The sequence below is a fragment of the Chelonoidis abingdonii genome, chromosome 4, assembly GCF_003597395.2.
Source record: "Chelonoidis abingdonii isolate Lonesome George chromosome 4, CheloAbing_2.0, whole genome shotgun sequence".
NCBI lineage: Eukaryota > Metazoa > Chordata > Testudines > Testudinidae > Chelonoidis > Chelonoidis abingdonii.
In genome coordinates this window covers 51,519,770-51,531,695 of record NC_133772.1, presented here as the reverse complement: position 1 = coordinate 51,531,695, position 11,926 = coordinate 51,519,770, and the positions used below count along the sequence as shown (strand labels likewise).

Below are 11,926 nucleotides of genomic sequence, written 5' to 3'. Positions count from 1 at the left end.
TGAAACTCCTGTGAAGCCTACATAAAAATCTGAGTTAGGAGCTCTGTCCCCGGTGAGAGAATGAAGCCCTGTGTGTGACCCAAGGGAGTTAAGGCTCCGTTTAGGTAGAAGATGATGAAACAGTAAGATCCTTGCCTACAATGTGTGGAACCCATGCAGATTGTTCTAAATATTGAGATGAGTGTCATAAGCATCAGCCCTACCTCATGCTTTCTGTGCGTGCACAGGCATTATATTTATTACTGAGTAAAAAATGACATTTGGCCAAAACCATGCAAATATCTCTCTTTTTCCTCCTGATATACAATCCAACCAGAAAACTTACTCATGTTTTCAAACACAAAATATTATTTTAAATTTAAAAATAATTCTGGTCTTCAGCCTCTGTTCTGTGCAATGTAAACTGCATGGCTGGCTAAACTGTACTGTTCAAATGTTCAGGCTGTTTTGATAATAATAAACGTGTTGTCTTTCTTCAGCAAGCAAAATCTCATGTGAAACTGTTTGGATATACTGAAACAAATCCACATATAGTGATGGTCCTTAAAATCTTCCCAGTTTCTCATAAGAGGAATGGATACAGATAAGCTGGCCTCAGTACCTGCAGTATTACCATGATACAGGTCCAGTGCTGCAGATACTTAGCATATCAGAGTGCAGATAGTTAAGAGCCTGGGTCTAATGGCTGCACAGGGAGTAAGGCCAGGCCACACACCCCAGCATGGCCACGTGAAACCTATCCAGACCACAGCGCCAGGTACAGGTGGGGGAGCAGGGGATTTTGTGCCCATATTTCCCCTTCAACCCTCCCACCACCTGGGCAAGTGTGGGAGGGCTCTTTCCCACATGGTGTCAATCAGCAGTCACTTGTAAAGGGCTATAGCAGATTCCTCCGCTCACTCAGTACAGAAGGGATTGGTTATGCCTCAGGGGGTGTCACTGAATCACGTCTCCTAGGGCTACTTCTAGGTAGTGCAGTTTGCACATTACCCCTTGCACAGGGCAGTACCTAAAGGCATAATGTGGCCCTTAGTTATCGAAGGCACCTGGCAAGCCTTCAAGAGCCATCCCTATATTGCTTGTTGCACACATCTCGGTTTTATTTTTGTTTAAAGACCCACATTTGTTTTATTAGAAAACAAACTGGTTCCACTTGCAAACTCTCATTTTGTGAAATGTTTCTTTGGGGTTTTTTTTAACAACCCACTCGGAGTCTCCTAGCAGTGTGTAGTGTGAAAGGCAGGTAGCCTATGGCTAATGTTCCTTTGTCATTCCAGATCTCCCTTGCAGAGGAGCCAATGAGGAGTAAGCATTGTGATTATTCCTCTAGACTGAGTCTGAACTAACCTATGTTGTTTGTGCAGCATATTGCAATGTGCCTAACCCCTCCTTTACTACATTGCACTGGCTGGAGTACCTGCTGGTCTCCAAACGTCGTGAGGCTTCAGTTATAAGTGCAGATAATAGATCATTTCACTGCTCATTTTTATACAGAAGTGTAACGTCTTCAGAGGGTGACAGGCACACAGACTGAAAGATGTTCTATTCAGGTATCCTCACCGAGCCTAGTCGGAAGGAAGTGGAGATGAAGGAAGCTGCATCTCTCCGACAACAGAGGAGAATGAAGCAGGCAGTGCAGTTTATTCACAAGGATTCAGCTGATCTGCTACCTCTGGATGGACTGAAGAAACTGGGGACTTCCAAAGACACTGTAAGATTTTATTTTTTTTTGTTAATAAGGAAAAATTATATTTAAGAGGCTGGCATGCATTGCTTTCCTCCCTGCCATGCTTAGATATGTTTTTATGTTAAGAGGATAATGAACTTGGTTGCCTGTGGAAGCAGAGGTAAATTAGCATGACTATGAGGCTCTTGTATATAGAAAAAGGAAGTGGAAATATGATTTTAGTTGCTACTGGTGAGGTTATTAGTCTTTTCACTACTAACTTCCTTTACAGGTCTGTATCTCAGACCTAAAAACAATTTTAACAAAATAGATACAATTTTACCAGTACAGAATGCTTTCTTTATATTGGAGTACATCAAAATGGCTTCACATTTATATATATATATATAAATTTGGTAAAACATAGAATCACTTTGGTATTTAAAAATTATAAAATTGTTAAGATTAAATTTTGCTCAATGTTTTCTGTCTAGGCAGTTTAATTTCCTTTCATTGAGATTTCATATTCAGGCTATAAATACATATTTGTGATAATCTGTGTTATTGGGTAAATGGTGTACAGTATAGAACATCATCTCCCAGTCCAGAAGAACTGGCTTCCTTCTAAAAGCTAATAAATAAAAACTTCCTTGCTTTCTTTGAATAGGAATAAAGATAAAATAGAACATTTAAAGTTCTGGTGTAAATGAACAAAACTCCCCACGTGTAATGTAAAAGCTGAATGTCACTTCCCCATTGAGTCTAAATCTTGGCGTATCTAACATACAGGATGTCTAAGTGCTGCAATATCTCACACTAGGTAAACTGAAGAAGCTGAACTTCCTTATTATTTTGGCAAATTAATTTTGTTCTAACCTAGCCTTTCTGCTTGGAAACTTTGCCTTAGATCTATACATAGGTAACCAAAAGAATGAGTTTGGTGTTCTCTGCATTCTGCACAATGCAGAGATTTGTTTAACATCATAGAATTCACACTTGGGCACAATTTAGAAATTCCTGCCTAAGGGGGCCACCTACATCCAGACTTGGAAAGCGCTTTTCAAGTCAACACTGAATTGTGCTATTATTTATTTTAGACATTTATAAAGAGCCTAACAGTGTAGCATTATTATTAGTATTAGGATAGAGTCTAGAAAACCCTGTATTGGTCGGCACTGAGGCACAGTCCCTGCCCTGGAGAGTGTACAGTCTAAACAGATTACAGAAACAAAGGGTGGGACTTGAGATGGAGCCACTGAGAGATTTACTATGGCTCTTAATGAGGTTAGCAGCAGAGCCAAGGATCGAACCGAAGTGTGCTGACTTCTGTGTCTAGTGCCGTGTCTATCAGTGCCTGTCAATGTCTGAAATGTGTAACCCGTGAAAGATTCAGGCTTTTTAGAGGCATTTGAGGTAAAGCTTTTTGATACATACAATAGCAATTGTTGTAACTTGATGTATAAAAGAAGGAAAAATATTGCTCTTTGGAAGTATTCTTGTCTAGTGATGACAAGTCATTGTTGTCAGGGCTGGATTAGCAGCATCCAGTGAGTGGGAATGAACTCCCCTAGACACAGAGAAATTTCATCCCTTCATTCCAAACCATCGCTACATCTGGCTCCAGCAGGGGCTTTCACTCCTTCTCGTCAGCGAGCACTAACAATTCACCATCTACCTCCTACTGATGTAAATGGTGACTGAATGGCAAGCAATAAATACGTGGGTTTGATGACCTAATAAATCATAACAATACAGATTGTATGTTTGTGATGTCACCAGAGCCTCAAGTTACATATGCAGGACTAACAAGCTGAGTTGTCCTCATCAGATGAGAGAGAGTGGGAGCAACTATCTATGCTAGTTTCTCGTCAATCAGCAATGGAAGCATCTAGGAGTCCAAAACCTTTTCAGAGGCTGAAAAAGAGGCACAGTGCTACCGTCATCTGTCCCCCTCCCCTACTGCCCTTGAGAATGGCTGAGCTCCGGCCCGGGATGGAAAATGAGAGAGCTGGAGTAGTGAGGGACACCATGCTCCAGAACCACCTCATCCTCAAGCCAGAACTAGGAAAGACTCGCTCAAGATGCTCGCGGCTTCCCGGATCTGATTTTGTGTATGGACTAACCCTTCGTGGGACCGATGGGGGAGTTCCTGAAGCAATAGGCCACTGGAACTCAGTGAAACCCATTAGCAAGGCCACAAAGGAGCTGCCGCGTGATTTTGTTGCCATGAACCGTGGAGCAGTTGTAGCTGGTCTTGTCACAACAAAGGAACACTACCGGTACCGCCAAACCCATGACATCCGCCGTCCAGAAGATGATAAGCGTCACTTTAAAAGGGACCCACCACGTCTCCCTGATGCCATGACCTATGGAATGCCACCTCGCCCATCCACCCCTATCATAGATGTTTTTCAGCACAAGTACAAGGAGCTTTGGATGGAGGGACAACGAGCAGCAGCCGAAGCTCGTCATAAGGGAAAACAGAAAATAAGACAGCGGGGGAAAGTATATGAAACGTATTCCACTGTGCTGAAGAAATACAAACAGCCCATGCAGCCAGACCCACTTTGGCATTTGCCCCACTTTGAGAAAGTGGGTCGTCATCTTGATACCTTCCCAAGCCAAGGAGATCGGGAGAAGGCTTTCAAAGTCCATCAGTCAGAAGCTGGAGTACGATGTGGAATATTTGCCCAGGGCATTTATACAAGCAGCTGAAAACTTGATAGGTTAAATTATTATAAATTATGTAATAAAATAGAATATTCTCATTTCAGGTCTGAAAGAGAACAGTGGCAGTAATCAAACATATAGAAATACTTCATAGCTTTTCGGGTAACTGGCTGGCCATATTAATACCCAATTGTCTGTAAGAGCTTTTCGGTGGCCTTGGTAACAAAAGACAAGGGGTAAACTACAACCCAAAAGAAAAGAGGGTGATTGAAGGTGGAGTGGTGCTAGATGTTATCCACTCTCGTTATTACAAACTGGTGAACATTTTTAATGACGACTCAGAATTTTTCCCGCAATAGTCAGATCAAATCAGATCAAATCTTCCTCTGATAATATTATAGTGCAGTTCTCCACTCTAGATGTGATATTGTACAGCCTGATTTTCAGAGGTGCCGAGCATGTGAAGATCAGGTCAATAGTGCCTTGCCATCTATATTTACTGCTGTCAGAAAGCTTTTCCAGCCATGTTTATTACATAACACAGTTTTGCAATACTTCCACTGACGATGCAGCAGCCTCTTTCTTCCTTGGAGTTTGATATGCACAAATAATAACTGGTTTAATTCTTTATATTCTTCCTCAAACATTTTTCAGTGTATTCTTTTGTTTGAATTAACTCCTTTTGGCCCAAGTTACTTCTTCTAGCTCTGTGAAACCATTCCATGGGCAATGTTTATTAGTGTATTTAAAAAATTACTAGCACCCTGAAGCATTGAAAACCTGTAAATCTTTCAAGCTGCTTTTGCCTTCTTAAGGTGCCTTAAGAACAGCAACACCTGTAACGGGCATGAACTCAGAATGGGCCTTCTTCTAACAGATGATAATGTAACATACAGGAAATCACTGAATAATAGGTGGCAGTGATTTTAATCTGACATCTGCAAGTGTGTTAGAAGAATATGGATTTTTTTTCTGTATTTTTCCCTTTCCATACAATCAAACCTCATTTATCTGGACCTTCATTTTTCTACTGCAGGTATCAAATACAGTGAAAAATGCCCATTTACTGGCACCTGCTAGCCAGTGAATCCACATTATTTTTGTATCCTCCATTTCATTTGTATAACAGAAGGCTGACAGTATCTTAGCACATATTGGATTTTGGCAGATACTTATAACATTACATTTAAATATATTAGTTTATTTGCCACTAATACATTATTGTCATCGCTTTGATTGAAAACCTGAAGATTGACAGGAAACCTTCATGAATTGGGTGGTTTTCTTCCGAAACAGCTGAATTATGACTCACAATCCAAAAGTTATTGTGCACCGCTGTTCAGTTTTATCCCTCTGACTTCTCTCCTTCTCTAGACAACCATAGAGCAAGAATCCTTGCTAGCACCAAAAGTCCATCTGTGAAAGCTGACCAACAGACTGGTGTCTTGACCACACATACAGCTGACCATACAATCCTGAGAACAGCGTGTGGAGCAGAGCAGTCTTTCACTAAGCTGACCCAGCAGCTGCATTTTGTCTTTTTTTGTAACCCACCATTACTTATATGGCCCCTCCACCACCTCGCTCCTAATCCTGCCTGGTGCAGATGGAAGGCTGCAGTAGCTGGAGAACGAGCTCATCTTAAACCCACCTTGCAGCAGTGGCTCCCTGCTCCAGGCATTGTGACCTTGTGAGGGGGACACAGCACCACTCAGGTTTGGCCCATTGTCCCCTCTGCCATGAAGGAGGGGCCGCTGGGCCAAACCTGAATGGCGCTGCGGCCAGTGTTCCCTCTAATTTTTTATGTCCATGTACAGAATGAATTTTGTTATGTGCAGCAATATGGAGGTGATGTGTGGTGGGGGTGGGGCTGAGGGATTTGGAGTGTGGGATGGGGCTCAGGGCTGGGGCAGAGGGTTGGGGTGGGGATGAGGGCTCTGACTGGCTTTGCGGGCTCTGGAGTGGGATTGGGGATGAGGGGTTCAGGGTGAGGGAGGGGGCTCAGGGCTGGGGCATAGGATTGAGGTGCAGGGAAATGAGGGCTCCAGCTGGGGGTATGGGCACTAGGGTTGGGTCAGGGATGAAGAGTTAGAGGTGCAGGCAGGGCCGGCTCCAGGCCCCAGCGCGCCAAGCGCGTGCTTGGGGCGGCATGCTGTGGGGGACGCCCTGCCGATTGCCTGGAGGGAGGCAGGCAGCTCCGGCGAGCGGCAGAGTGCCTCCCGCCACGTGCCACCGTGCTTGGGGCAGCAAAATGGCTAGAGCCGGCCCTGGGTGTAGGCTGCCCCAGGACTGCGGCAGGGAAAGCGGACTCCTCTCAGCCTTCTCTCACTGGAGCAGTTGGGGGCAGGTGAGAGGCGCCTCTCCCCAGCCGCAGCAGCTCTGACTGGGCTGGGCTGGGGAAGAGGCACCTGTTGAGTAATATGGACCCTGTTGGGTAAATAAGATTCTGGGCAAGGGTGGAAATTTCTATAATTAAGTTCCCTAGCTTTTCCCTTCTCTAGTTGCTGGGATAGAACAGCACTAAAAATACTTCCCTGATCCTTATTGTTATTTGTCAAGTGCGTCAGTATGCTAAACCCTGTGAAAGGATACAAAGTGACACAGGCCTTGCCTCCAGGAGAGTACAGTCTAGTTCAATCACGGGCAAAACAGTTCAGATCGAGATGATACGCTAGCTGATAGTACAGGCTTGCGGTTGTGAAGAAAGCGTGGAGTCTTGCAGATGCTGTCCTTGAAAGACCGTGAGGGAGAAGAGCATTTGAAAAAGAGAGGACAGAATTTGATGCAGAGAAAAGGTAGCTGAGTCCAAGTGGAAGGGGGAAGGTGTGAAGATGACCATGCAAGAAGAGCACAAAGGGGCTGTCTAAGGGGAGACACAGGTGGAGCAGGAGGAGGAATTGGAGGCAAAGAGAGCACAAATGTACATTTGGGAGGGGCCTCGTTTAGTTCCAAAAATATATACAAGCAGCATTCAACAATAGTGGGCTTCCATGTATGGAAGGGGATTGGTGAAGGGAGACCTGCATTATGGCATCAAAAGGGAATAGATTCAGTAGCTGTTCCCAAGGGGATTGATTCTGTGAGGGGCCGCATATAGAAATGAGAGGGCTATAAAGGGCAGTTAGAAGTCAAATACAGCTGGGGAAACTGGGAGGAGAAAAGTGAAGAAATAAAAAAGTACATTGATTCCTCTGGCACCTCATTAGAGCTAAGGACTGGGCCATATTCCTTCCAGCAGGCCTTTCTCTGTCCTGCATAGGGGGCAGTGCACTCTGGAGATTTTGTTGTGCAGAGTTACCTCTCAATTGTTTCACTGGGGTAGGGTTTGCCCCAACCCCAGAAACAGGGTGTTCAGCTTTATGCATCAGTAGCCAAGGCTATCTGCATACAGATCCAAAGCTTCCCACGACATCCTGTCCCCCATGGGAGCATGATTCCCTCCAGAACTGTACTCTGAGACTTCTGATCTGTTGCCCCCAAGCCTCAGTACTTGTGTGTGTGTGTTGATTTTCCTGTAATATAGCTATTCCACCTTTCCTCCCTGGCTGGCCCCTTTGCAATCCACAGAGCCCAGCCCGTGCTGTGCTCCCTATCCCAGGACTACAGTAAATAGAGATTGTGCTGTTGAACTCATTCTGCATGGCCCCCAAGCCCAATGTGATGAGGGGACAACTGGGCCTTTTGATTGGTAGAACTGCTTGATTGATTGGATGCCCCCTGGAGATCGAGATGTGAAAGGCAGGCCAGAAATGTGAGTGGGGATATTTGTGGTGCATAAAATACTATAGGGGCTGAAATGTCACATTTAGAGCCTTGTGTGTAATTTTTCTAGTATTTACTTTTTATGAATGCTTGAATCCAAGGGTTGAGGTTTTTGGTTTCTTTGTTTATGTCTCAGTTCTGTTCTGTTGCAGCCTTGCCTACCTGACTAAAGATGACATTTAGCAAATTCATTTTATAGTTATTTGGTCATTTTTATTTTCTTGTTCTTTAATAAACTTTCCTTCAGCTACATAGACACTCAGTTGCTCTTTGGCTGCCTGACTGATGCTTTGAAAAGTAGAAACAATGGTTCTCAGGCTTGTACAGTGTCAGAACTATAAATGACAGAGCTTTATTTGTTCTGCTTAGTGGTTAATAGGCAATGTATGTACACTGGAGGCTGTCTGTGACTTGTTAGCAAATCCTCAGGAGGGAGGAGAAAGATGACCTACTTTGTGATATTTCCAAGAAAGGCTGGCTTATGAAGTACCTTCATCTGATCACATATTTTACAGTAGTGTCTGGGCCCCAGCTAGGTCTCATTGTGCTACACACTGCATGTACCTAGAGGTTTACATTCTAAAGGGACAAGACCAACTCAGGAAGTGCTATTGTCTCCATTTGACAGAAGAAGAACTGAGACATTAAATGCCTTGGTCACACAGGTAGTCTGTGGCAAAGCCACGAATTGAACCCAGCTGTCCAGCCATCCCCATCTTGTGCTGTGACCACAAGACCATCCTTCCTCTCCATTGAGGGCCTAATTCTGAGAAATATTGAGCACTTGCTGGTATGTTTCTCTTTGGCTTGGTTGGAAGGTTGCAGTGGCCAGTGACCTCTTAAGATCAGGCCCAGAGAAACCTCTCCAGTGAAACACCCTGTATAATGAAAGGTAAATATTTTTCAGAGAGAAAACAATCAAAATGCCATAGAATTGATGTGGAATAATTTGTAATGACATGCTGGAGGTACATATTAATTTAAAGAAATTGCCAGGCAGAATGCTAAGCATGTTAACTCTGAAATTAAGGGAGCCTTGCCCCAAAGTTTCTGTATTGTTGCCATATTGCCCTAAGGTGGTAAACTCCCCTTCCTGCACTCCCTCCTGTCACAACTCTTGAAGGAGTTGGCCCTGCACTTGAAGACACATCTCCATGTGACGTTACAGCATGCGAATGGAAGAAAATCAGCCGCTCTTGGTGTAGCTAGGAAGGGGAGTGGCCTCCTGTGTTTGGCTTCCAAATGCACAGCTCAGTGTCTCTCCTGCACTTAGCTTCCTTTGTCCCTGGAGCTGAATCCTTCTTTCCCTTAGCTCCTTGGAGCTTTTCAGTCAGCTCTAGCCCTGCGGGAAGAGAAGCTTAAGCCAGTGCCCTGAGGAAGAGAGCAAATGAGCTAAGAACACAAATAGAAACTGATTGACTCTCCTCCTGCCCCTGGAGAAGGAGTCCCAGTGACTGCCGCTGCTGTTAGTTCACTGCACCTGCTGGTAGGTCACAAAATTACTTTTGAGCTCCATTTTGTAGGAGCTCAGTGCCTTTCTGGCCTGAATTGGAAAAAGGGGACTGGCCTTGGCCATGGAGGGAGAGCATGGGGAGTAGGGGAGAGCAGCAGGGAATCACTGTGTGTGTGTGTGTGTGTGTGTACGTGCGCGTGCATGGCCGCATGGGGGGCTGCTGGAGAGAAGACTATTCTATTCTATACAGGTTCTTATACTGCCCTCTTCACAGAAGTATCTGAGCACGTAGATGAGGTGGGTGAGATGATATCTTTTATTGGACCAAATTCTGTTGGTGAAAGAAACAAGCTTTCGAGCTTCACAGAGCTCTTCTTCAGGACCCGAAGATGTTGATCCAATACAATATATTGCCTCACTCACCTTGTCTCTCTCATATCCTGGGATCAGCATGACTATAACACTGCAAATGACTAACATCTGTGTAAGCAATGTCAGGATGAGGTCTACCCTGACATCTGGTGGTGAATTGTGGTGAGTTGTGGAAAAGAACTTCAGGGGCTGGTCTTGTTTGCATAGGCACACCCACCTCACCTAGCATGAGCCCACAGCCGCCCAAATGGTCATTTTGGCTGCTATGGAATCCCCAGTTTCTCTGTTATTGGACCAGGAAGAATGAAGTGTTGTTACCCTGATTATGTGAATCAAGGCCAGTGGAACTGTTTTATGACAGAGGGACTCACCATCAACTAAGTAGCTCTCTCTAGACAAGGGGCGTGGGTTCCAAAACCCAGTGAATTGAGAGAGGCAGGGGACAGGTATAAGTGCCTGATAGTATGGGCCTCCTTTGAGGATGTGAAACACCAGTTGCACTGCCTCCTCTCTCCACTGTTGAATAGTAGAGCTAATTTTGGTTCCATTAAGAGTCTAGTTACAGGCTGCTGTGCTGAATTCACTTTGGGCCAATGGTGCACCAGCACTGAGGATCCCCTACTACAAGCTGAAATCACTAAAGAACTAAAATTACTAAGAGCTGAGATCACTGAGTGCTGTGTTAACTAGTGGAGGAGCCTGAAGATATATTGCTAAGCGGCTGGCAGAGAGGAGCAGTTTGTGGGATGGTTGGAGTGGCCTATGGGACGGCAAGTGAAATGGGATAGGGCGGGGTGGGCAGGGCAGAGTGGAGCAGTTTGTGGGTTAGCTGGAGTGGCTCATGGGATGGCTGGTGGCGTGGAGCAGCTTGTGGTGAAGGCTGCAGCAGAACCCCACAGAGAGGCAGGGCAGCTGGCCTCGGACCATGTAAGGTGCCCCTTAACACCCCGTGCCCCTTTCCCCACCCCCATTTCCATCCAGGCTTGAGGGGCTAAAACTCTGCAGATAAACTTTTGAACTCTGGGGCTGCACTGACCAGGGACAGAAACTTTTGGGTTGTTGGACTTTTAGGACTTTGGGGTGATCTTTTGGGTTGTTGGACTTAAGACTATAAGGGGAAAAGGATACTGCCAAACTTACTTGGGGTGGGTCTTTTGCTTATGGTTTGTGTTATGAATCCTGTTTGTGGTGTTTCCCCAACATAATGCCGCATTGTTTCCCCTCCTTTATTTGCTACACTCAGACTCTGTGCTTGCGAGAGGGAAAGTATTGCCTCTTAGAGGTGGCCGGGGGGTGGCATGTAAGTGTCCCAGATCACTGGGTGGGGGCTCGAGCTGGTTTTGCATTGTGTTATTGAAACGGAACCCCTAGAGACTGGACCTGGCCCTTGTTGCTGCCAACTCAGATGGGCAGAAGGGTTACATCTGTCACATGTGGTTTGTCCTTCCTCTATTCAGCATATACTGGAACCATCCAACTCTAAAAGGGACTGGGAAGAGCTCTCAAATCGGCACTTTGAGCATGATGTGCCTGAGGGGCTCCTTGGCCTTGTTTCTTTGCCAGCCATGAACTCCATGGTGAAGTATTTTTTTTGGCAGGAGCCTGGAACGTGATGGGAAGTAACAGGCCACCATACCTAGGCTGAGGTATTTACAGATTTTCATACATTAGGCACAATTTGAATGGGAACTTGGAATCAAGCCAAACTTTACATGTTCACCATTTCATCACCCATGTAACATATCCACCCTGTTCCTGAGTAGCTTTTCCAGCCTCACCACGCTGTATTCAATGCAATTTCAGCCATTGTAATGCTCAAAATGGGGTCTCTCAAAGATGGCAGCGGGATGCTTCAGAGGCATGACAGATAATGGTCCTTATTAAAAACATCTAGAAAGCCATAATATCAGCTTCTCGTTTCTGTTACTGTGCTGGGACAGACTCTTTTCTGGTGTACATTGACATAGCTTCATTGACTTGAATCGAGCTACACCAGTTCACCT

General features: G+C 45.1%; 2 protein-coding genes across 2 annotated transcripts in view; both read left to right on the top strand.

Moving 5' to 3' along the window:
- Positions 1-1,341: 1,341 nt before the first annotated feature.
- NRIP3 (nuclear receptor interacting protein 3) overlaps positions 1,342-11,926 on the top strand; it is a 30,457-nt gene continuing 19,872 nt past the window's right edge. Inside the window, exon 1 of the mRNA XM_032796783.2 lies at positions 1,342-1,711. Coding sequence (XP_032652674.1) covers positions 1,538-1,711 — 174 coding nt within the window. The 5' untranslated portion in view covers positions 1,342-1,537. The remainder of the gene's footprint in view (positions 1,712-11,926) is intronic.
- On the top strand, positions 3,502-4,415 carry LOC116834589 (cilia- and flagella-associated protein 77-like). Its single transcript, XM_032796803.2, has one exon. The coding sequence runs from the start codon at positions 3,521-3,523 to the stop codon at positions 4,379-4,381; it is 861 nt and encodes a 286-aa protein (XP_032652694.2). The 5' UTR covers positions 3,502-3,520; the 3' UTR covers positions 4,382-4,415.